Source organism: Pieris brassicae, chromosome Z (assembly GCF_905147105.1).
Source record: "Pieris brassicae chromosome Z, ilPieBrab1.1, whole genome shotgun sequence".
NCBI lineage: Eukaryota > Metazoa > Arthropoda > Insecta > Lepidoptera > Pieridae > Pieris > Pieris brassicae.
The window spans coordinates 6,482,495-6,510,089 of record NC_059680.1 but is presented as its reverse complement, the minus strand read 5'-3'; the positions used below and the strand labels follow the sequence as shown (position 1 = coordinate 6,510,089).

The window sequence follows — 27,595 nt, the reverse complement described above, 5'->3', positions numbered from 1 at the left end:
TGTACAAGTCTTCACCGCAAAGTTGAATTCACAAAGCTACAAAGATAAACTTACAATATTATTATTAAACTAAAAAGTTCACAGCAAGTTTAGCGTGTATTAATCACTTCTCGTAGTATTTTCTATTTATATTTATTAAATAATTACTAGATATTTACTTAATGAATAGATCGTTTCCATTTCATGTCGTCTCGACTCTGTTGTAATGTTTACCGCGGATAGACGCTAATGGCCATGTTATTTTAACTGAAATCATCAACACGTAAACAATTTTCGAGAGCTGGGAAGGCGTTAGAAAATATAGACAATTCTTAAAAGATCATGGGTAAGAAATCTTGCATTCTCTGACCATGAAGTAAAGTAATTTAAAAGTTGTACATTTACTATACCTTCCTACAATAATTATTTTTGCATTATGCTTGCTCAGAATATATCTGTTTTCAGATCATGTGGTTGATGACTATGAAGCTTTACGGGACTTTCTTTTAGAAGCAGAACTTCATCAATATTATGAATTATTCAGGTGATTTGTTATATTTTATATCTGCAACGGGCAAAAGATTTACAGCTTCAAACATAGTTACTTAGTTATTATATTTTATAGAGTTATAGATCTATTATAATATAACCACAAATTTCTCTTCTAGAACTATAACTATATAATATAACAAGACATTAAGATCTAAACATAGAAGTTAAAAAAAAATTAAGATATAATATTTTTAGATCAAAGCTAGCAAAGCTGCTGATGCAAATGTATTTGACCTTGCAATTTTTATATATTTCCTTAATTAGTGTTTTTTATTTAGCCTTATTTTAGATTTATAAACTATGCCACAAATTTCATGTAATTTAATGATTAAGAATATACTAATTATTTTTTAATCTTAAATAAATTATCTCTATATGATATTCAGCTCATTTACTCTTATATATTATAAGAAAAATAGCTTAGAAAGAATACAATAAAATATAGTGATTAGTCAATAAAAGACAAAAAGCATTACAAACAAAGTAATTTTACTTCGAGTTGTGTGTCATATTGCACACAATACAATGTTAGTATTGATTTTTCAGGGATATATTAAAAGTTAGCAAATTGTCACAACTAAAATATGTTGCAATTGAAGACCTTGCACAAATTGGTCTGTCAAAACCAGAGCAAAGAAGGTATAAAAAACTCTACACCAAATATTTTCCAAACAATTATATGACAAAAATAAAGAAGCTCCTTAGTGCAAACAAAAAACATGAAACTGTAAGTAAAAAGTATTTACTTTATAAAGTTCTTAGAATTTATATCACATGCTTGAAAAGTTTATACTGCCTCATTTTGTAATAAACCTATTAATATTCCTGTTTCAGCTTAATCATGGACTTAACTTTAACACTGTTGATTTTCATCAATATCCTGAGAGTAGTACTAAAGTATCTCCGAAACATATTATTTCAATAGAAGACATAGCAATAAATAAGGAATTAGGCATGGGTCAGTTTGGTGTTGTTCAACAAGGAACATGGGCTACTGGCAATCAAAGAGTTAGTATTTTTTTATGAAGAACACAAAACATTTTAAAATTCTAATTTGCAATATGTTTTATTAATTAGTTTTTGTATATCTTAAGTTAAGTTAACTATCCTTAAAATAAATGGCACATTAATGATTTTTTAATATTTTTCAGTTGCAAGTTGCTATAAAGTGTCTTGGTAATGAGCGAATGACATCAAACTCTACAGAATTCCTTAAAGAAGCGGCTGTGATGCATAGTATTGAACATCCTAGTATAGTTAGGTTATATGGGGTAGTTCTACATATGGATTCCCTTATGCTGGTAAGTTTAATACTAAAGATCATAATTACCAATAATTTTATATATCTTTAACAAATAAACTGAATAATAATCATCTTCAATGATTATGTGGTTAACCCCACAGCACCCCACATATGTAACAAAGATTCTCATGATTGAAAGACATTTTACATTACTGTTAAATAATTTTTTAACCAACAAAATTATCAAAAAAACTTTGACATATTGACATTATTTCATTATTTTTCACTAAACAAAGATCTCAGTGTGAAAGATTTTCTAATTCATTTTATTATTTTCTAGGTAACAGAACTAGCACCCCTTAGGTCTCTTTTAGAATGCCTACGGGAAGTAACTTTTCGAAGTAATTTCCCAGTGCCTAATCTTTGCGAATTTGCTGAACAAATCTGTGATGGAATGACTTACCTTGAAAATAAAAGACTGATTCATAGGTATTATATTGTGATTTTTCTGCTAATATTATGTTAGGTTTTAGGTCAATCGCAGGGCGTCATCATAAAAAAAAATAAAAAAAAATTATACTATAAAATACAATGTAGCATATAGATCTAATAGTTATGTTTTACAAGTTTTAAGAAGCTGTAATTTATTAAAAATTATTTTCTAGCTTAAATATATTGTTCTGTCTTATGTTTAGTTGTTACATATATATTTTTTATGTTTCAGAGATCTTGCTGCAAGAAATATATTAGTATTTAGCAAAGATAGAGTAAAAATTTCTGATTTTGGTTTATCAAGAGCTTTAGGAGTTGGGAAAGACTATTATCAAACAAATTATAATGTTAATCTTAAACTACCTGTAGCTTGGTGAGTTAATTTCATAACCACTTAAAATTAAATGATACACTAGATAATGAACCATTTTACAATTCATAAACAATAATTGCTGCTTAAATATTCAAATTTAATAAATATATATAATGTTGTGTGCGAATAGGTGTGATGTTGAAAATACATATGTATATGTATTGTTGAGTGGGAATGTATTCTTTTTAATAGTCCTCCATTAAACCAGATTTTTTTATAATTATTAGACACATTACAAATAGGCTTACACCTTTAACTACTAGAACAAATTTGTTGAGATTGTAAATTGCTATCAGAAAAATGTTGGCTTTAGTATCTTTCATATATTTTTTAGCAAAAATTTCATATAAAGGTATACAACAACAAATAGAAATTACCATAAAAGCCTTATTAGTTCAAATTACCAAAAATAGTACTTTAAAATCCCAAAACATGAAAACGAAGAGATACTCTTAAACTTTGTATAGTTTGGAGTTCCTATCTCTCAGGAAAGACCCCCACCGGGAGTCGATTCAACAGTCCGTTAGTTCGCAAAAGAAAGTCTTCGGAAACGGACTGTGAAAGAGTTCCAGCCATCAAGGTGATGTTGATGAAAGTTGATGAACTAATAAAGCTTGTTTGGTGTTGAAACTAGACAGGAGGGATCAACCCAAACAATTCTTCAGAACACTTACCATAGTATGCTTTATAGAAAACGCAAAGAGACGCAATTTCTCTGCGTAAAGAGAGAATCAAGCCGAAAATACGTTGGAGATTAACAATTGGAGAAAGTAGCTGGTATTAGGGAGGACCGGCCTAGAGATGTGCAGTATTCCATATGAGGTCGTACTGGAGCCTTGTAGAGCCGTACGTCGTACCTCAGTGAAATATTGCTCAGTTCTACCCAAAACACCCAGCTTTTTGGAAGCCAATATGGCATTGACTTCTCTCGATATACCCACCCCAAGCATACTGAGGCTGTGTGAAGTACTAAGGAGAGCGCCTTCATATTGAGCAGACACAAAAAAAGGATTTTTCTTGGCAGAAAACGAACAAGCCTGAGTCTTTGTATGTTTAAACTTATCAGGGTTGCTACTACCCGACACAGAAACTTTCTCCAGTATCGTTTTTGAAAAAAGTTTGTTACGGTTTTCATCGACTTCGAAATTGAGACATGTTCCGATCGCCGGAATATAATGTATCGGCCAATGCCTCTCCCTTACTTTTCACAGCTTCGGCGCACTTATAAGTCAGATCAGGCAAGAAGATCACCAGATATCGCAAAATGCCTGTTGATAATAGTTTAAAAAATAAAGAAGTGATTGATATTGGTCTGTAGCTGGATGGGTCAGAGCGGTCGCCTCTTTGGGTATGGTTTGTATCTACGCCCGAGGAGTGGAAAGAGCTGTGTGAGCACCGGAGTCAACTCAAAAGAACATGTCTTAAGTATAATCCAGGGAAGGCCGTCAAGGCAACTCGAATTGTGGGCATCCAAGGGGAATAAACCACACCAGTTTGTTTGACAGGCATTTGTTTGACATCAGTTTAATTTGCATTAAAGTAGTGGTTGGATGTCTACAACACGACTTTTCAGCTATACTTTAAAGTGTTATTTTTACTGGTTTTAGAGTTCTTTAAACTGGTTATCTTGTCTAGGTGTGCTCCGGAATGTATACTGTATCTGCGCTTTACATCAGCAAGTGATGTATGGGCATTTGGTGTGTGTCTGTGGGAAATGTTCACTTATGGTTTCCAGCCATGGGTTGCATTCTCTGGACAACAAATTCTTGAGGCCATTGATGCACCTAACTTTCAGGTATTTTATTATAATTTAATTTAATTAATATATTTAAAAGTTGCAATTTCATGTGTAAATAATTTTAATATGTTAATAATATTAATATACAGTTATGCTACTACCCTAAATGGGTCTTATTCTCAGATTGCATCGTTTCTTAGATCATTATTATTTCATATACAAGTACATAGGTGCTTAGCCTTCTGTTTGACACATGCCGTCGACTTTTTGGGTCTAACGCATGCCGGTTTACTCTCGATGTTTTCCTTCACCGTACGAGCGAGTGTTAGATGCGTACATAGTAAGTCAAGTGGGGCACAGCCGAGAAACGAACCTACGACTTCAGGTACGAGAGTCACACGCTGAAGACACTATGTTAATAATAAGAAATAATATTAGTTAATGATATGTTTTTGAATTGTAATGTAATGTAATGAAACTCTTATCTATATAAAATATCTCTAATAGCACTGTACTAAAAATAATAAACAATATTTTTTATACATTTTTCAGAGATTAGAGCGTCCAGAATGCTGTCCCGATGCCTATTACTCACTGATGCTTGAGTGCTGGTCACATGATCCTAACAATAGACCGAAGTTTAAAGACTTAAAGCCTCGTCTAAAGCAAGTACGACCTGAAGAGGTAATATATCAAATGTAATAGAGAGCTCTACCGCGTAATATAAAATTCTTATGAAACTAATGGAAAATGCAAATTTTACTAAGATCTTGCCGAAAAATATTGATTTGTAGTTAAGTTTTAAGTAACGATCACTAGCGGTCATTGAAGTAAAAATATTTTACCAATATCAATGTAAAAAACAAATATTGTCGAATCGTTCGTTTCAGTCTGTTGAGTTCCACTGCTGAAAATAGGCTTCTGCCCAAAATTTCCAGTACGACCGGTTCCCCGCCTTTTGCTCCCAAAGCCTTCCCGTCACTCGCACCAAATCATTTCTCCTAATGGGAGCCCATCCAAATCTTCTGGTCCTCTACTCCATTCCAGAACTTTTTTTGCCCCATCGGCCATTTTGAGTTCTTCGACTTGAGTTCTTCTACGAAAATATTGAACATAGCCCTTTCCATAGCTCGCTGAGCGACGCGGCGACCAAGTCTCAGAGCCGTAAGTCATCACTGTAGGACGCACTGTTCATTGAGGAAACGAACAGTGCGTCCTACAGCGATTTCGCTGAAAAGATACTTTTCAATTTACTGAAAGCTGACCGTCCAATGCGGATTCTTTGACTGATCTCCTCCTCTAAGTTGGATCTACCTAACTGTATTGTCCAATATACTAGTTATATTTGTCGTGGCCCATTCGATTCGTAGAGTATTGTAGCCTTTAAGATAAGGCAAATGCACTCCAGTCTATAAATAGCGAGCGAGAAAAATGAAATTTATAGGTTTTTATTAGAAATTACTAGTTATCGAAACACAGTAAGTAAATTTTCAAAATCTAAATTGAAACATTGAAATTAAAATTCCAAATAATTATAATAATTTTATCGAATAACCAAAATAATGATCAAATTGTGTGTGGGACATCCCACACATTGGGGAACACTGTTATAGACGAATCTTAACGGCTGTCAATTAAATTATCTATTTATACACTCATGCCTTTTTCCGGATGGTGTAGGCAGGGACCATGAATCTCCACTTACTGTGGTCCTGCCATACTTTTTTCGTTTCACCCACTTTCATGAAATTCACCATGCAGTCTCGCCGCCTGACTACTTTTAACCTGGATTTGATCCAGGGATGTGACCCGAACTCACAAATCACGGTTGCCTTGTATATCCTACTTTGTAAACAGCTTCTCATTCATGTTTTCTACATGCACAAACCTCCTGAGCATTACGTTTAAGCTACAGTTCTTGGCTTAGGCAGGATAAACGGTTTTTTTACTAAAAAGGCCATTGAATGAATAAAAATGCCTGTAAAGTGTAGTAAATGTCGACATATTTATATTAGTCCTCATTTAACCAGATCATCTATTTCACTGGTTTTTTATTCATATCACGACTTCGTTATCATTGCAATTGAAAGATTGATACAATTTCTTTTTCTTATAAAATACGATACAGCCGCCCATAGACACTCTTCTTGAAGGACCCTGAGGACCCGACTTTATTCGAAATCCTTCAGTTGGCAACTGGTTCCACTTGGTGGAGGTGCTGGGAAGCACTGTCTTATAAAAATACACCCAGTTGTGTGACGAACGGACATGCGATGATAAAACTCACCATCATGTTGATATGTATATTTTAACATACTTTCGGAATATTTCTAAATAATATTCCTGTACAAAAAAGTCGCATCTTGCTAATTTACTTTTTTTGTTATGTAATATCTAGTTCGTACAGTTCGACAGTATCAAGATACATAATATTAATCCAGTCAAAACCGTTCAAGACGACATCGTTTAGAATAACATACAGCTTGTATTGACCAAAATCAATGGTCCCGGCTTAATTATATTGCATTAGATACTTAATAACAACGTTATCGGTTTGTACGACCAAATATGAGTAGTCTCTTCGATGTCGTTGTAACAGATTTTGACTGTAGTTAAAATTTTAGAATTAATTAAGTTCGTATAACCGCTAGGAATGTTCTCCGAGAGACTCTACAAATGTTGTTTATCTTATTATTATATTATGATATTTTTCAGGTTCAAGCGATTGGTAATCAGCAAAGGAGCGAAGAGGGGCGTCGTAGTAACTTTCTGGAATACAAAGTTGGTCAAAAAATTACGGTTCTTGGCAAAGAGTATGTTGTCTTCTGTTCGATATGATTATTCAAATTATTAGTTCTATTGTTTATTAAACACCAAATATAATATATGTGGATGGTAAAGTCGGGTACATAGACCAAGTCCATGAGGTACTTGAGACAAGTCAAAAGTTCTCATAACCGACGAGCATGAAATAAAAGTGGTTTACGAGAGAGGTATGTCAGGACTGAAACAAGTGGAAATCCGTGAAACCTACGGAAAAATGCGTAAATATTGAACTAAAAATTAATATGTCTGCCTAAATGTTTATATGAAAACTAAGATTTTTCTAATGTGTTGATACTACCCAATTAAACGGTGTGTCGCCTAGTTACACAATTTAAAATAGAAAACAAAAAGAAATCCTCCTAAGAGGTAACCAGAAGTTAATTCAAAGCTAGAGAGCTTGCGACATGTTAAAAATCATCGTCATATGCGCGTCATGTATGCGTAATTTGTTTTTTTTTTTAATTGTATCTCACTGTTGGCCTTAAGGGACTTTACAGCTCAGCTCGGGCTGTTTTGGAATGGCTTGCGTAATTTGTTAACATAGGAGTCGTCGTCTTTAATTAAGTCCCGAGACCATTAAGGAGCAGCCTGTTTTACTACCGTCCTACCGCTGGCAAAAATATTGCCCTGAATACTGTTTGTAGCAATATATTTATCAATGAGTGAATAAAGAAAATTGACAATTAAATCACATTACTTCCTGGCTCTACACTGGACTTGAAAAAAAAATCCTTTTTGGAATCGAACTTAGGCCTTCCAGCTTACACTCTGCGCCGTTTCAACTTACTAGCGACACTGTAAATTAACTATGTATTATACAATTTCATAGTCCATTCCATATATACAATTTTTTTTAAAAATAAGTAGTTTTCAATAAATTATTAATTATTAATAATTATTATAATCGAACATAGGATTAGGTTGTTATATTATGTATGAAAGTACTATATCATGTCCACAGGGATTTTACAAAGACAGCGATGTGGTACGGCGTTTTATCTGGCGGAACATGTGGGATTTTCGATCCGAACAATACAGAACCAATCATCAAAAATGAGGTACTTATTTCTATATAATATCATTGGTTGCGATATTTTTTCACTATATTAAAATTATCGTTCCTGCTACAGCCATTTATATTTGAAGTTTTAATGTTATATGTGTAAAGTAATTTTTTCATTATTATTACTACGATAGTGGTATTCGTTTTTTGTGTGTTTGTTTTGCTTGCGCATTGTCGTATATAGAATTATAAGGGAATTATTAATTTCTTTTGTCATAAACTCATTCATTTTTCTTGCGCTTGATAAAATAAGGTTTTAGGCCTCCGAACATATCGTAATTTTTTAAAGCTAATACTACTTACTAAATTACTTTTTAAAACAACTTGGTAATTAGGATTATTAAGTAAAAAAACCTTTTGGATTTGGATGTTTAAAGTTCTTAATTTATTGGCTAGAAATAATGTTCGAAGGACTAAACTTTATTTGTACATACATTTGACGAGATTGACCGTTTTATAATATATTACACGTTGCTGTTAGGCGTTAGTCCTGTGAAGATTTTAGCTAGATAGTCTTTTTTGCTATAATTACAATTATTTAAACAGTAATTTATAGATTATTAATTGAGTTATACAAAGAAGTTTTACTATAACTTACGTACTAGTGATCTATTTTTATCGTATTCCACGAAATTTTATGTTCGAATATTGTTCAAATATAGTAATTGAGGTTATTTAAATATACACGGCCTTGCCGTTATTAATGAATAACTCTGAGTATAACTAAAGAAGCTGGGCTAGATATCCTCTAACAATATTATGAACCAGAGAAACATAGCAAGAACTTTTGAAACCTTCTTAAAAAATAATCAGTTGCAGTTGTTTTTGTTAAAGTTACGAAAGAGAATTTTAGTTAATAATGCTATGAGACAGATTTATATTTCAAATGGGTGTGGTCAGTTGGTCAATTTCGTTAAATGTAAAGTACAGTACCATATTTCTGCTCAGAGATCTCAATCACTCGAGCCTGGCTCCTTCTCTCCGCATCCGTCACGCTCCATACGCTCATCACTTTTGCGATCTGATGCTAAACGGCACACGGTTATGGGCAAACGATCAATACAACGAAGTATGATATCTAGCCCCCAAGGCGACGTGAAGCATACAGGCCACGTGGGCGCCGATGGAGCTTACTTCGGCGATATATCATTTTTGGATCCAGCTGGATGTGTGAGTTCGCTTATAGCACGCTTAACTAAACTTATAATTAAAAGATGTCGACGAACATTGGTAGGGGAGTATTTCGGCGTTAAAATTATGTTTTTTAATAAATGTTACCTTAAATATTCCTTAAATTATTTGATAATTGTTTAAGAACAATGTAGACTGTAACAACTCTTTGATATCGTATTTGATTTGATATTTAAAATAAATAGTTTTCATTTAAAATTTTCACATTTCTAAAACCTTCACATTTCTAAAACCTTCACATTTCTAAAACCTTCACATTTCTAAAACCTTCATATTTCTAAAAATATTGGACGAACAAAGCGTTGAAAGACGTTTTATAAATCTGGAAATACGCCCATGCATGTAACAAACGAATCGTGTTACATAATGTTCATAGGAGCCCCTACGCCCACACTCAAACGTATCTGGAAATTTCTACGCAGTAACTATTCAGGCAATTCATATATTTTACTGCTGCAATGCGTAATTTGCATTGCGCATGCATATTTACCCCGGGCAGGAGCCCGGACGTAGATATCAATATAGAATTGAAGGTTATACTCTTGACCTTCAAACGACGGAAGGACTAAGAGTATTTACACACTGATGAGTATCCTAATTAAATTATAGGTCTTTATACAAATTGGTTTTAAATTTGCATGCACATTTCGGGGGTCCTTTAATGGGGGTTGCATAGAAAATTGGTATACTTAAAAAATGAAGGACAAACAAACACTTAAATTCCCTAACCGTTGAGTTTGAATTTCTGTAATTGAGTTCTCAATGATTGCGTATAAAGAGGCCATTTCTGTCTCACTGTGGTAGACATAAATCTCGAAACATCTTATTTTGAATTTTCGATATTATTTTTGAATGCACAATGTGCACTCTGCATAATGTAAACCTCCTCACTTGCATAAATCTCAGAACATTTGATGAACCTACTACGCAGGCGCGAATAACGATCGCCTGCAATTGTGCAATACAAGGGCAAGTGCAAGCCCTGGTTATACTGTCCGCAACACCTGTTGAGTACACACGTGTTGGACGCGGTCAAGCTTTTCATAACAAATTGAATAAAAGTTTAAAATACTTCTGAAGTTAAAGTGTTTTAAATTAATAATTGCGTGGCGATTGGAAGTTTTCTGGTATACATTTTGATTTTAAATTTTTCCATTTTTTTTGTCTGATATACAGTGGCTAATGATTAATTTTTTAAAGCCGCCACGCCAAATCGTGACTCCCTACCGACCGTCTGAAGATCTAGAACAGGTGCCGCTCATAAACCCAAATTCACCGTCGCACTTAACAGCTGCAAGTACACCATACCCACTGCTGACTTCAGGCTTCGAGCAGAGGCCTGGCTGCGATCAAGTCGATTTAGCCTGTAAGTACAACCATGCTATAGCGATCATTTTTAGTTTGCAATCAACTACTAAGATTCCCTCTAAAAACGATAATTTTAATTTTCTTTTGTGTTGGATTCGAACGCATTACTATTCCAATACGACCTAATTAACTTCACTTTCGTAGAATTTTTGGATTATTTCAAATAGCACTACTTGTGCGGACTCTATTATGATTTTTAATTGTGGCGAATATTGCGAATTAAAATATATGAAATATTTAGTAAGTCGATCGTTACGCTTGCGGCCAACGCTTATCACAAAATTAAAGATTATAACGGCGAAGTTGTTTTATTATCCCTTAATTTTAAGATTTTTTGACGCAATTCTCTATGTCGTGATTGGGATATGTCGCAATATATATTTACGTAATTAAATCTGCCTCGTGTGCGTGAGTGTTATAGTGGTTTTAAGCAAATTAGGCAATTTAGGCAAAGATCATCGCGAACACGGTTAAATGGGTCCATTAATTTGCTGGGATTTGGACTTATTGTTTCCGCCAGAATCGCATTTTATATCGTGATATGACCTGATCGAAATGTGTCGCAGTACAGTGGTAGTCGTAAATTTAGAAGCGCAACAAAGGGTCCTTGACATTATGTAAGATTCACTGATATTTATTAAAAAAAAAAAATAGGACAACAATATGTTTAACGATTTATCATTTAGAAAAATAATATAAAACCCATTACACAAGTGCAGTTTCAATATTACATTACGGACAAACATTTGAAACAGTTTTAAGTTAATAGTCAACTACTTAGAAACAACAATATAAAATGTTAGTAATTAGTATTGTTATTTATGAAACAGCTCCTAATAACAGCTTACCAATAGTTATAGTGGCGTATTATTTTCAATAACAACACTGCAACGACGCGGCATTGATTCAATCAATTTCATACATTTTTCTGGGGGGATTGAATTCTATGCTTCATATAGTTCGGTTTGACTGGAGTCACGTTTGTTTGAGCCTTTCATTTTAACAATATACCAGAAATATTCCATCGGGTTTAAATCCGGACTATTTGCTGGCCAGTATAAAACGGATATACGCTGTTCGCTGAGGAAACATTTGACCCTATTGGCCGTGTGTCTTTGTCATGCTGAAAGATCTAGCTTACAGGCAAATGATCGTCCAAGTAGAGAATGATTGTGTGTTCTAAAGGTAGATTTACATCAAACGAACACAGAGCTGGAGCTAGAACAAGAGCGTTCTTCACTCTGACAGGGATATCATAATTTCAACTGCATTTTTTTTATTTTGTCGCAAAAACTCAAAAATAAAAGAAGAGACGTTGGTGGGTTACAAATATAATGCAACCAAGGACACCCAATAATGAAGGTGAATTCCGAATTTTAGAGACTCGATTCCTGCATATGATAGTCTATTTGTGACTGAGATTTTTGGCAAATGGAGATTCCTATGAAAGTAAGACGAAAACCGTTTCAAGTGGTACAAAGAACTTCTGTTCAATACTCCAGTTGCTGAGGATAGAGAAGTTGCTGAGAAGTCTAATTGCTAAGAAGTTTATTTACAACATTATTAAATATTAATTTCCAATTGCAAAATAAATACTTTTCATGATGTAATTTGTTTTGTACTTGACTACCTACCTTATTTTTATTTAGTAGTTCATTAATGTTATAAAACACCAATATTTATATTATTGGACAAAACACGTTTTGTCCAAGTGGTCCATGCGTATCATGATTTGCTCATTTTTAATTTCAACTAAGACAATATATAAGCTTATTTTATCTATAACTTCATTCTGTAAAATCAGCTTCATAATTCTACATATTCATGGTACTAAAAAAATTAATATATAATCGTTAAAAATAAAAATGTTTTTCTCAAGCCAACAAAGAAATGTTATTCTCCAATTTCAAAATAATGATCGATCTATAGATGCTTTTTATAGTGGCTTTTTTCTGTCCGAGCAGCCAGTAACAGAAAATTACTCATTTTGTAATGAAGATGTTTTATATTTTATGCATTTTATGAAGTTATACTTTCTTTATTCATAAGAAGTGTTTCTATATGATCACCACTGTATGTACGGATGTGATTCTTCCTTGTGCGCGTAAGTTTTTTAAACAAATTTACTTTTGTGGCCCTAACAGACTTCATATCTATAAGGGCCACACTCAGACAAGGATCGTCCTGAACACGGGTAAACGAATTCAATTAATTTGCTGTAATTTTGGTTCCCTGGTAGTTTCTATCAATATCGTAATTTAAAAACAATTTAGTTGTGGTTAAGTAGTGTTAAATACAGTTTCGTAACAGCATAGTGTAGCATTTAGAAATTCAATCAGCGCGTGTAAAACTGTACGCGAATATTATTATTTTGATAAAAAGATTTGAAATTTGGTTACCGGATTAGAATCAGTCTCAATTCAGTATTGATTTTTCACACTCGGACATCGAAGGCCAATGTCAGTTACAGTTATACTAGAGAAGTCCGATAAGTACTTAGCCTAGCCGCCCGATAGCACCACTATCGCAAGAGCATTTTTGCACACGGAAAGCACATTTTTCATTGCTTAGAACATTCTCGAAGATAGCTACTGTAACAATTTCAGCCGAATCAAATGTGTAGTTTTGTTTTGCTAGCGTGTCCGCGGATTTCAGAAAAATGGAAAAAGACCAATATCGGTCGGTGATTCGATTCTTGTTTTTGGAATGGAAATCCCGCAGCCAAATCAAAGAGCGCTTGGATGCAGTAAGCGGTGACACTTCTCCTTGGACAGCGACTGTCAAAAATTGGTTTAACGAGTTTCAACGTGGTTGCACGTCGGTTTTTGACGAGCCACGCCCAGGTGCCCCAAAAACAGCTACCACTGAGGATAATGTGACAAAAATCCACGATCTCGTATTATCAAACCGCCGATTGAAGGTGCGCGAAATAGTTGAGTCAGTAGGCATCTGAAGAAACCGTGTGGGTGTCGCGTTTGCTCGTTTTTATTCTAAAAATATATTTATATATATATTTCTAAAGGTATCGGGACCAGCCTTGTACATTTCTGGAAATCTTTTCGCATCGTCTATTAGATATTGTCCTCGCTGTTCAAAGCTTCAACACAATTGCGGACTATACTCGTGTATCATTGTAAGTTACGTCTCTACATGTATATTATATTGGGACAGACGATCTTTTTGTATTGGACGAATATTGAATATTGAGTGGGAGATTTATTACAATTTCGGATTTACGATATCTGTTCGCTTGAATAAAAAATTAAATTAATAAATAAAATACAAAGTTATTTCGGACAAAACGTTATCGCTATTCTGGGACTCTTACAACCTATATTAGAAGTCTATTAATAATAACAGTTCAGTTCAGTTCGCGCTCTTGCCTTGCGTCGTTACGGAGATCTTCTTTTAATATTTGAGTCCTTTTATGGGATATTAATTGGAACATGTCATTATGCTCCTGTAGTACAAGGATGTTTTGTTATATATTTGAAAGGTATGTTATCATAATATGCTCAAATTTGCATACGATAGTTTATGAATAGGAATCAAAATAAAAAGTCTATTTGCTATAGTAACCATTTTAATATTGAAAATTGTACTATTATTCCAAATTCAAAAATCGAAGGTTGTCATTTAGATCCCGTCATTTAAGGTTTAACAAATATTCAATATTTACAAGAGTCATGAATGAAATCAGTATTGCTGTCGGAGAGTAATATTCTTCTTTTTTTGTGCCTTTCTATTATTGGAGGTTGCCGTCAGTCTAGTGAAGCGCGTCCTATACTGTGGGAGATGCAGCATCTCTTCTGCAGTCGCAATACAACGAGTATTGCGACTGCACTCCCTAACGTTACGAAGTCATGATTTTACTACTACTGACAATTAATTGAAGAAGGTGGTCACGGTGTAAGTGGTACTGGAATGGAGCTTTATTGTTATTTAAGTGAGCTGTATACTGAAAACCGAATTCAGGAACCCTTCCCTTTTTTAGATTTATAATCTTAACTGTCATATTTTCAAGGCTATGTAATTTTGTCTGTTTAACTCCATATACTAAATTTACGGAGAACTATTCACGTGGCTCTTTAAGGGAATTATGAGAAATGATATCCTGTATCTGATAGGTTTAATAGAATAAATATTACCAAGTCGATAAAACATAATTTGTATTTTATTAACTTAATAAAAACAAATTGAAGTATTACAGGCTCAACTAATTCTGACTAATTTTTAAATATATTAAGTAATACAAATATAATACAAAATTTCCTGTCATCTCAAAAATAATTAGTTACTTATCGGCAAAGCTGGGGATTATGTTCTTGAAAGGAATAAACGGAGATTGTTTCTTGATAATTATCTAAGCTAAGTCGAGCCCGTTAAGTGTTTCGAAAATCTCTGTCTTTTGCTAATAAATAGGCTGCTATGTATATATCTATTTCAGGCGTCGATTCGAAACAGAAGCCGATCAAGAAGGGTCATTTGAAGTCAGTCCTAGAACCGACGACAAGCAAGAGTCTTCTGAGTAAGGTAAGAATATAAATATTTTAATAAGCGTTGCGTTCAAGAGGCAGTAAAATAATGTTAGAGAAGGTTATAAAAAAACTTTCGAAATAATTAATGTAAATTTTAAAGTGCGCTAAGTTTAAAAGCTGTAGGATTTTCTTTAGAAAAATTAGATGAAAAACATATACGTCCTTGTGAATTCTAACCAGTACGTGCTGGGTACTGACATTGTCTTGTTCATCAAACTTTTGAAATTCATATTACTATAGATTATATTTGTTGTTATTACGGCGTGATGTAACATTGAGATGAGACGGTCATAAAATATTTTAGGTAAAATCGGCGACACTTGGGCGCTCACATAAAACCGAAGATGGTAGCCAATCAAGAACAGCCGAAACCCACGAGTACCATGAAATCTCCGACACCGACACCGTACGTATTTTATTTATTTTGATAAGTTCTCATTAATATTGGATATTAAATCGGTAAGATTTTATATATAGTAAAGTGATTTATTAATGATAAAGATTAGTAAACAATTGTCAATATAATTTAAAATTTATTAAGAGGTGGGTGCAGGATGTCAAAGGGTTATAAGATCATTAATTATGGTTGAATGTTTTGCGTTTTTGATAAATTCTTAACTTGGCGTCAAACAACGCGGCTTTCACTGCGACTGACTTTTAAATAATTCGACATATCGGAAGCATATTTTGTGTTCTCTTCGAGATACATAAGGTAATTAATGATGAGATTATATTGGTGTTTCGTTTTATTTAGCCTCGGCAACATTTTTATTTTTTTCATTTCTCTTACGTTGCATCAAGATATGCTTCTTTATTATTTTTTTATAGTTATGCCTATAATAGCTATTGATTCACCCTATTCTAAAAACAAAGTCGCTATTACACTGTTATACCTAATAATCTATCTATCCAATAATATATAGTTTTTATTGAGAACCTTAGCAGTTTGCCGTCAGCGTTTTGGAACTATACGAACACACATATAATGTTCGAATATAATTTGTTTAGTAATTCACATGTTTGAAACAGGGCCGGATGTAGGGGAGGACAACTGGGGCTACGTCCCCAGGGCTCCACAATAGATGTTTCGGAAAAAATCTTTTAAATTTCGATTAGTAACTTTTCTTTTGGTATATTGTATATGTTTGTTAATACTAAAATAATCTACTTAGTTTCACAATATATTATTGTGCCAGGGGGCCTCCACTTCTTTGTTGTCCAGAGGCTCTCTAAATCCGGTCCTAGTTTTTAAGAATACTAAAAGTAAAATTCATGGAATAAGGTTATAAAGATACAAAAATAATGACAACGGCTTAAGTAAAAACAGTGTAATAAGACTGATTTAATTTCTATAAATAATGGGGTCTAGCAATTAATTTACAGGAAAGCACGGCTACAGATAATGCGAAAGTTGATAAATCATCGCCTGACGCAGTTATTATGGTAAATAAATGTTATAATACATACATTGTAAAAATATTTAATACGACTTAACTTTCCGTGTAGTATGAATGTTTAAAAATACTAAAAATTGTAAATTATGATAGTCGATAATTTTCAGAAAGCTTCCACGGACTTCAGTAAAAGCTTACTTGACGAAATGGAGTCTATGTTTCGAAATTTAGATGACAGACGTCGCAATGAAGTAAGTTTATTGTTAATAATTTTTTTTTAATTCATTACCGACCTCTCATCTTACAAGATAAAAATTTGGCCCATGTAATGTATATCGCGAGACACGCAACACACATGATTTTATTTTCATCTATCCTTTTAGTAGACAAGAAAATATAAGTGATGGAAAAAAGTCTGGACTACCCCACTATCACACTATGGCATGGGATTAGAGCGAAAAAAAAAGATTATCTAGGGGGTAGTGTTCCAGTATAACATATATATGTTAACACAAATAAAGCTGAGCAACTAAACTGATTTTTATATGTTGCTACTAAATCAGTTACTACTAGTACTGTACCACCTTGTTTTGAATATATTTTATGATAATTTTCAGAGCTATGATGATGATTTGTCTCTATATGGGTCCAGATCGATTTGCTACAGTTCATATTATATTTAAACTTTGACTTTTTTTCTTCCTTTTTTGTTAGTAAGTGATAATATCCTTAAATAATATTTTTTCGTTGTTGTAAATTTCCGAAATAATCGTAGAATTGCTTTTCATTCGTAGGCTTTGTGTGTATATTTGTGTTAAGCTTAATTTATGTTTATTGCTATTATTGATAGTCGTTGTAGCAGTAATTTAGAATTTATTTCAAGATGTAACTATACATACTAAAACATGTTCACTGCTTGCAGATCAACCTTCACCATGAAATAGATGCAGCTATTAGGTATGTACAATTCTTATAACAAATTGTTGATAATGTGTAATTTAGAGGAGTGTAAAATGTATATTTACTGTAGCAGAGCACATACATTGAACAAGACGGAGAAAAAGAAACCATTCCATACAGCGACAATGAAACTTATGTCCGCTCATGACACAAGAACGTTGGATACGGCGGTTGCGTTAGCAAACGAAATTACTTCTAAGTAAGTCTATATATAATTTTTTAATATAATATAATAACTTGGAATAAAATTATTATATCTTTTCATAAAATTTCAGATCAATGACGGGTTTGGACGAAACGAAATTGCCGACGTCGCCGAGTGAACGACTTAAGTTTCATTTTAAATTTCCTCTAGTTTCACTTCATCATAATAACCATCACGAAGGTGAAAAGGAGACATGTGGTAAAGATTTTGATTGTAAATTTATAAACGATAATTAAGGTTTAAATGATGTTATATAAAAAAAATGTTAATGAATTTGTGTATTTGTAAAATTAAAATTATGTATAAATACATGTGAACGTGCTCAATCGAATTATAGTAATTTTTTCCCATCTTTCCCACGTTTTAGTTGTAGTGGTATTAAAATTTTGTGTCATAAATGAAGATAACTATACATTTATTATTCACCTTTGTTACAGATACCTGGCCCGCCTCTTAACTTTTTAAATGGTTATTCATTGTAAATGAATTTATTTCCCTCATATAAATCTCTCTGATAATGGTTTTCTTTTAACTTACAGAACCGAATCAGACCATATTTCCTTGTTCTGCTGTTTCCCGCGTAAATAACCTCTAATATTATTACGATGTTACATGTTTGCGCATTTCATTGGTTTTGTTTTGTTTTAACCCAATACTCGCTTAGGTTTGCTTTTTTAAGTAACCTCTTTGTGCGTATGGTTTTATTTTAGCCTTGTTGTCAAAATATGAAACCCAAAGAATTTTGTGCAATCTATGGCAATGAAAATTAGCGTTGAATAATGACGCAAATTAATGCAAAAATTATCCATAATTTTAATGCTCCAGCATTGTTTATTATTTGAGCGATCCTTTTAAGTTCATTAAGTTTAATATAATTGGCAATTAATGTTGTTAGCCTGTCTTCATGTAATCGTGTGCAAGAACTGTGAACTGTCGTAATTATTTCCGTTCGGTTGGTCTAGCGGGCTAGTATTTCTTAGGTTACCGTGAGCGCTTAAAGCACATCTGATATGATTCTGTGCATTGTAAAATGAATCTTATATAATTATGCAATAAGATTTACAAGAATTGAATGTTCTTGCTATCAGAGCTCATGGTATCTGCGCTGTGCTTTATACTTCTTGTGAATGATGTTTGTGTGTACCCTATCCTACAAATGCTGATAGGCTTTACTCACACAATTTAATAAATGATATCAAATCGACATAAACACACAAGTATTGCAATGGAAGTATGAGAAAAGCCTAGACGCAAGCTGCCCTTTGACAACGAACTTAGTAGACGTTTTTAGGAACTGGCTGGGATGGCTATAGAGCAATAGTATGATCAGACCGATCGTGGCGTTTAGATGTCAAATAGGGACATCTAAAATTGTTATGGTACCTTACCTTTAAGACTGGTACTTCTGAGCCCCCTCTAAGCTCGTGTAAATATTCGTATTAAATGTTATTTAAGGTAAAAGCAAACCAGTCCATTCATGATGATGTACATAGAGTTCATAAATATGATTATATTCTACATAAGAGATACCAGAGGCTTTATATACATGATAAATGGAAATAAAACAAAACTTATACGACTGTAGCGTAGTGTGAAATTTGTCGTGTTAGTTTTGCTTAGTTTCATTAAAGATTTATCGTGTAGTAAAATTTTTTCTGCGTTAATTTCTTTTTAAAAACGGCCATATATATTTTGAAAAGTTTGCTTTTACTTTAAATGTATATAACGAACATCACCCTTAATATTAATGTATGTGTCTGGATAGCAAGTAACTTACCTGGTTGTACACATTAAACATTTAATATAACCTTCTGTTCATAAATCCTCGTAAATATTTTAAATTTATGATACGTTTATGAATATTGACCGATAGAAATTTGCTTTATAGATTACCGTGTTAGTCAATCCAGTATGCTAACACAATGTGTACGACTAGAATGACATATTTCGGAACGTTGATTTTCTGTGAACTTTGACCATTTTTAGAATCCATAAAAACTATGCGATACGTTCTGAAATATCCACATTGATTGCTGCATCCTTAGCACGTATAAAAACGGAAGCATTGTTCGGTAACTCTATCTACTATCTACTACTACGGTTACTCTTATGGTAAATCTATCTTGATGTATACGAGATGTCTACTATAGCTTGTGCTAATGGTAGTGATGTTTTCTTGTTGTCGAAGTACTGTAAAACGCTGTCGTGGTGTATATATTTCGTCATCTAGAATGCCAATTTCTATAAAGTGTAAATATAAAAATCACGTCTGTGTTTGGTACGATAATTTTACCGGTTCTAATTTATTTTATTTTATCAGGGAAACGCAATTTCAGCGAGGAAGCCAATAGCGTTCCAGACATTCAGGTAACACGCAAATTTTTATGTATTCATTCATTTGCTTATATGATAGACAAGTTTCTTAGTTAATTCTTGTTCGATAGTACAGTATACTTTGACTTTGAATATGATAGTAACGCAATGTTCTATAATACTTATTAAGAAAATTTATATTCTGACAGTCGTTCAGATCAGACATTTAATGCAGTTAGTAAACATAAAGTTGTCTTTTGTTAACATAGCTTTTACACATTAAGAAAACACTTTTAAACGGATTGGAGCTATGTATGTATGTGTGCCTTTTGTCTTCAGTCACCGTGACCACGCACGCTGTAAAACACGCGAAACGTCGAAAAAGTTTAAATTTAAAATTATGTAAATAATTATAAGTTTATAATAATATATAGCTTCAATCCGTTTAAAAAGTGTTTTCTTAAACATAAAGTTGCCATAGCTCTGGAAGCGGAAACAGCTTTAACTCTTTTGTGCTTCCTTAGCATGCATTAGCATTCAGTATTAAATTTAGGAGCTGAGTTGCTCCGTTCATTAAAAATATGCAGTATACACTCCATGTAACGTCGCTCAATTTAACGATGAACTCCCTTAAGCGTCGAAATCAATTGGAGTTGGTTTGTTTAACTTGTCTTTCATTCAATGATACACTCTACATAGCATTAGGTACAACCCACTCTCAATAACGACAACAATTGAGTAATAAAGTACTTTTTAAGTTGCTAAAATTAGTAAAAACTGCGCAGCTGTGTAGATTCTTTTGTCGCTTTATAATCCTAGCCCGCAATAATCTCGACTGGCGACATCATGCATAAGAACCTTCTAAGAAATTCGTTCTTTTGTTTACAAATTGGGATTGCTTGCACGACTTGCTTGACCACGACTATTACGTTTTTCTTCTCTCCATTTAACGACACCTCTGTAGCGCCATAAAATGCATAGTCTCTTCAGTTCTCTTTTAGCACTGTTTAACACTGTAATTAAAATTGGTTTTGCAGATAGAGGTAATTTGTTTGTCAGTAATCTAGTAATGTATTTAAACAATACTTGTTTGGCAGGAAACGATAACTGAAGAATCGAGGATGGTGTACAATAGCCTTATTGAAGAGCCCACTCCAGCAATTTCTGTCGTCAAATTGCCCCAAGAAAAACCTTCTACTTCTACGATTCCCAAGGAGACGCGAAAGCAAACGCCAAGAGTTAATTTCAACTCCTTGCCATCAACATCGTGCGAGTGAGTAGCATTTTTTACCTATATATCTAGACTATGTAGTTCGCTTTTTATACTAAAACGCATATTTTATCAGTAAGATATATATATACCCCCATATTGTACTGAGCCAAATTCAGTCAACCAAGTATTCAAATATGTTATTGTTACAACTAAATCTGTTTTCGAATTTTCTTTCTAGAGTTCAGTTAATAGATGAGAACAATAATTAAAAACAAAGCTTTAAAATAAGGAATCTTTATACAGCTGTATAAAAGACATAATAAATATTTTACGTTTCAGGGTGATCGTCAACCAGCCTGTAGCTGACTCGCTCAGCAATGATGTAAGTGTTATCCAACAATAATTTGATACCTTTTACAATTGCTATTCTAACTCAAAAGTATTTTAAAAAATTCCAGGGCAACGAAATCCCTCTGCCTCCACGAACCACCAAACCAAAACTAGTTGACAAGCCACGACACGTGCGAAAGCATCCACTTCGCTTGCCACTATGCTGCGACCCACTACCTTCTCAGTTTGAAGCTAGCACAAGCCAAGCGCCCGTAACAATCTACCAAAACATTCGCGCTGTAATCCAGAACGAATACACTGAGGGCTTTGTACGCGACAACCCATCCATGCCGGACCCAGCGACAAACCCATTCTATCCTTCATACTCTGTCGCAATTACGTTGCCGGATTTGTCAAACAATCCTTTCGATTGCTATATCAGCAACTTAGCCGCCAAAACGGATGAGGGAGAAGATGCTATATTCGAAGAAGTATTCCTTAAAGGTGAGGCTAGTGGTGGCGAGAGGAGTGGTCCTATAGGTGAGTTTGATCCTAATACACTAACTTAATGTCTAAACTCAAATTGCCCTATTATAGACGCTCTATTTTTTAATTAGTTTAAAACGGTTCGTCTAATAAAGCAAGCAGAAAAATATATTTTTGATTAAAGCTAAATACAGAAAACGTTTATCAAAAATGGAAACTCCCATACCCATAGTAATATTATTAACGATATTTTTTATTTCCGATGTCTGAAATCTATAAAGTTGTTTAAACATATATGTAAAAGAAGCGATTAAAAAACCCAATATAAAAACAGATTTAAGTGGTCTTAAGAAGAAAATCCAAAGAAATCCTTGGTATTCCAAATGTAGGTTTAACTATCAAACCATCTTTCCCAAATTCCACCCGTATGACATCAACTTCAGCCGTTCCACAACAGCGTTTTTAGGCAGTTTATGCCGCACACCACTACTATGTGGAACCAGCTTCCCACTGACTTGAGTGTATATCCGAAACAATTCGACTTAGGGTCTTTCAGTAAAGAGCGTACCTATTCTTAAAAGGCCGACAGCGCACTCGTGAGCCTTCTGGCATTAAGTTTCCAAGTTGAGCCGAGCCTCTTGCCTCCTGTTCTAATGATAAAAGTTTAAACTTGCAAGATATTCATTGATACGTTTTGAACATGAGCCTTAATATATTCTTATTATGATAAGATTTACTCCTTTAGTGGCAATTTTAGTTTAGACACAATTTTGCATGTATAATTATTACCGGAACTATTCAAAAGGTCGCAACTGTAATACATCTAAAATACCAAATAGTTCGATATTCTAACCCTACTAATATATTGGGTATACACTGTAGTGTTGTTAACTATTGCTGTAGCAATAGTGAGCTGGATGTCTACGTTAAAGATTTTAAACTTTAAAATACACAGCCAATTAAATTTACGGAAATTTACTGTTAAGTAGCTTATCATATAATATATTTATCACAGATTACGTCAATGTAATCTATGCATCGTATTAATTATCGCATCATTGTCGCTGCGTTTTAAATCGTAGGAATACACCACGACTTCCATCGTAAAATAATTATATATAAAGTATTCAAACTAAAATCCTGTAAATTGCTCCTCAATAAATCCTGAAAAAAGACATTGCTGGGAAGCTGTTTTATATGTTATATAAATTATGTTTTATTACGCTATCAAAGGCCTACATATCCGCGGTAGTATTGTTTCTAATCACCTTCAAGCGTTTGTCCCTGTATAATACAAAAATATTAATTAATAATTACATTTTTCAGAATACGTTTCCGTGGAGGATCTCCTTCAGTTTGCTGATAGAAAACCGTCATCGCAGCAGAGAGGGGTAGAATCTGACGAAGTTAGAATCATGAATAAGGTTCTAAAGGAGGTATAAATTTTTTATCCAAGTAGTTTATTTATAGGTCAATTGTATTGATGTCAGAGCTTAATATTAAACTGATGTGATAGTGATTAATGGTAGTCATTAATTATGTAAGTCAAATTGACTTTTTGAAGCAATTATTGTTATATAATTGTTTAATTTAATACCTACATTTACGTTAAAACTGAAAGTTTATGTCTCGTCTATTGTATCTGTTATACTACGTAACTTGAAAAGATTTTTTATTCTATGTTAATGTTGTAAACTAGAATTCTATTACTATTTACTTAAAAAGTATAGTTAAGTAGTAGTTGTAGAATCAATACGTAATGAAATTGTAAGAGGTGATGCCGTAACGGTTCCTAACTGTAATACGATTTTTAATATGGTCAATTTTTTTAAGCTCCGAATAAGCCACATGAAATCGGTATATTTCTAATTAACACATATCTAAATAGGTAACATATAAAATTACATATCATTGTTTTTTTTTAATTTGGCATTTAAATAAAGCTACATATAATTTAAAAATATTAAAATCATATCATTTTACAGTTATTTAGTTATAGAGTAGAGTATTTGGGGAAGAGATAGGTCGCTTTTCTATTTTTTTTTCGAAAGTAAATGGCGAACTGCGTTTATCTATCACTTGTCACTTTGACAATTAACTATAATGGAATTTTCGTTCAATACATTATTTTGCTCATGGGCTCAAAAAGTTTATAATCAAGAATAAGTCAATGAGTTTTTTCTGTGAAATAATATAGAGTGCATAAAAGCACAAACATATCTATGTAAGAATTTATATACGCTAATTTATTAATAGTTTAATATTAGTAAACTTTTTTTTTTCAACTTTTGATTCCATTAACAAATATATTTGACCTTCATGAATACTTGTGTCATACGTATTGCAACTTAAATGGTTATTTGTTAATTTTAATGTTAGGTAATGTTGTTTTAGTTTTTATTCCATCACTAGATTTAACACAAAATAATAAATTTTGTCGCTAAAACACAACGAATGTGATAGATTCCAATTTTATGTATTACATAATTGTTTTAAGCTGTAACACTATTTATGGCCAGACCATTAATAAAAACTAAGTCAGTCGTATATATAATTATAGTTTAAACTGTTTAATTCAAAGTCCAAATAATATAATGGACTGGAGACCTACATACAACGTAATAGTAAAGATTCCTACTGCTCGATTCTGCAGGTATTTGTTTTTTTGTACCCACAAAGTTTTTTTAAATCAATTTTACGTAACTTTGAAAGAAAAATGATGATAGCTGCAGATTCGAGCCGTGGTATCTTTGGTGGTTCTAAGCCATAGATTCGTAACAAAAATTAGATTAGTAGAACTAAACCGTGTGAACGCATATGATGTATTAACATACTGTTTTTTTACATTTAGACCCTATCTGATTGTAAATATTTTTACTCGTATACGTACTTCGAAATATTCATACTTAATTTTTCTTCATGTAGGTGACGTTTTATAAAGATAGCAAATTTAAGAAAATTCTAGTTATAAATACTAAATTAGACTTCTTTTGAATGTTACTTTTTTATTTTGTTAGAATAAATATTTCTCAAAACTTGTTACTTAAAATCTGATCTGAAGAATATTCAACATAAGAAAATGTACAATAACACATCTCACAGTCTCTGTTAAGGGGTGTGTGTGCCACACCCTGTGCTTTTGTTGTTTTATTTTAAAACTTAATCATTAAATTATTAAACTGAGAATATCACATATAATTGAAATAAGAAGATATAAATCCTAATTCATAAAAAATATGAAAAATGCCATCCCTCTGAATTCTGCCAGCCAACATAAATATTGTATGTTATCTCAATAGCTGAGACTGATTTCTTTTGTATAAACAAACGTTAATACTGTTATTTCGTTACGGGGCTATAATAACTCAGTATTATAAATCTCAATTTATAGCCAATTCAATTTACACAAATGTTTCCTGTTATTGTAATTAAAATTCTTTAATAAATATTAATAATAGTAATAATTAGTATTTAAGTATGTGTAATTAATGTATATTTACTAGACAATTCACACATTACATATATATAAAAGGCAGATTAAAAAATATATTTAAAAAAAATTGCAAATAGCAACATTACGTTAAAACCTATCGTCGATCTACTCTTTAATAGACGTAATGATGTAAATAAATTCTTGCAATTATATTTTAAAGTTTCCAAAAAGATTTAATGTTTTGTGATGAAATTTTATACTGTAAATAGAAGTGTAAACGAGTAAGATTTCATAATAACGCTAAACAGTAGCACTGTGTTAACTATTTATTAATTACATAATTTAATTTCGTCGTTAGAGTTAAAGGAATAATAAGCTTGGTTGGGGTTTGTAGCAATAATTATAAGTTTAACCGTCTAGTATGACATCATTTATAAAAATAGATCTAAGAAAACTATGTGTATAACGTAATTATTACAGTTCTATGTCTATATCGTATAATAGTATTTTATTCTCGTTTTAACCACTTACTCGGTTTCCACATCCAGAATATCAGTCTCTACGAGGCGTTAGTATTTTAATTTATGTTATTTCTTAGCGGTGTATGGGTCTTACGTTGGCTGAAAATCGTCAAAGTGGTTAAAAATGAAAGAATCCGAAGAAACAGCGCTCTTTGTATGTCTTGTAAGTTGTCAGAGTGTTATTATTTTGGTTGACTTACTGGTAAGTTTAGAAAGAATCCGAAGAAACAGCGCTCTTTGTTTGTCTTGTAAGTTGTCAGAGTGTTATTATTTTGGTTGACTTACTGGTAAGTTTAGAAAGAATCCGAAGAAACAGCGCTCTTTGTATGTCTTGTAAGTTGTCAGAGTGTTATTATTTTGGTTGACTTACTGGTAAGTTTAGAAAGAATCCGAAGAAACAGCGCTCTTTGTTTGTCTTGTAAGTTGTCAGAGTGTTATTATTTTGGTTGACTTACTGGTAAGTTTAGAAAGAATCCGAAGAAACAGCGCTCTTTGTATGTCTTGTAAGTTGTCAGAGTGCTATTATTTTGGTTGACTTACTGGTAAGTTTAGAAAGAATCCGAAGAAAGAGCGCTCTTTGTATGTCTGATAATTTGTCGCAGTGTTATTATTTTGGTTGACTTACTGGTAAGTTTAGAAAGAATCCCGAAGAAACAGCGCTCTTTGTATGTCTGATAATTTGTCGCAGTGTTATTATTTTGGTTGACTTACTGGTAAGTTTAGAAAGAATCCGAAGAAACAGCGCTCTTTGTATGTCTTATAATTTGTCGCAGTGTTATTATTTTGGTTGACTTACTGGTAACTTTAGAAAGAATCCGAAGAAACAGCGCTCTTTGTATGTCTTGTAAGTTGTCAGAGTGTTATTATTTTGGTTGACTTACTGGTAAGTTTAGAAAGAATCCGAAGAAACAGCGCTCTTTGTATGTCTTATAATTTGTCGCAGTGTTATTATTTTGGTTGACTTACTGGTAACGTTAGAAAGAATCCGAAGAAACAGCGCTCTTTGTATGTCTTGTAAGTTGTCAGAGTGTTATTATTTTGGTTGACTTACTGGTAAGTTTAGAAAGAATCCGAAGAAACAGCGCTCTTTGTATGTCTTATAATTTGTCGCAGTGTTATTATTTTGGTTGACTTACTGGTAAGTTTAGAAAGAATCCGAAGAAACAGCGCTCTTTGTATGTCTGATAATTTGTCGCAGTGTTATTATTTTGGTTGACTTACTGGTAAGTTTAGAAAGAATCCGAAGAAACAGCGCTCTTTGTATGTCTTGTAAGTTGTCAGAGTGCTATTATTTTGGTTGACTTACTGGTAAGTTTAGAAAGAATCCGAAGAAACAGCGCTCTTTGTATGTCTTGTAAGTTGTCAGAGTGCTATTAT

The 27,595-nt window shown here is 32.9% G+C and overlaps 1 protein-coding gene across 1 annotated transcript; it reads left to right on the top strand.

Annotated features, from left to right (window-relative positions):
* Positions 1 to 22: 22 nt before the first annotated feature.
* Positions 23 to 26,167, top strand: LOC123718429 (activated Cdc42 kinase-like). Its single transcript, XM_045674904.1, has 25 exons — positions 23 to 325; positions 445 to 523; positions 1,078 to 1,258; positions 1,366 to 1,539; positions 1,683 to 1,832; positions 2,115 to 2,263; positions 2,499 to 2,639; positions 4,275 to 4,434; positions 4,930 to 5,061; positions 7,093 to 7,190; positions 8,165 to 8,261; positions 9,215 to 9,436; positions 10,658 to 10,823; positions 15,273 to 15,358; positions 15,668 to 15,769; positions 16,747 to 16,806; positions 16,925 to 17,008; positions 17,680 to 17,714; positions 17,788 to 17,916; positions 17,993 to 18,120; positions 20,243 to 20,289; positions 21,333 to 21,508; positions 21,788 to 21,830; positions 21,907 to 22,318; positions 23,591 to 26,167. Exons 1-25 carry the CDS (start codon positions 322 to 324, stop codon positions 23,704 to 23,706), a joined length of 3,171 nt encoding a protein of 1,056 aa, XP_045530860.1. The 5' UTR covers positions 23 to 321; the 3' UTR covers positions 23,707 to 26,167.
* Positions 26,168 to 27,595: the final 1,428 nt, after the last annotated feature.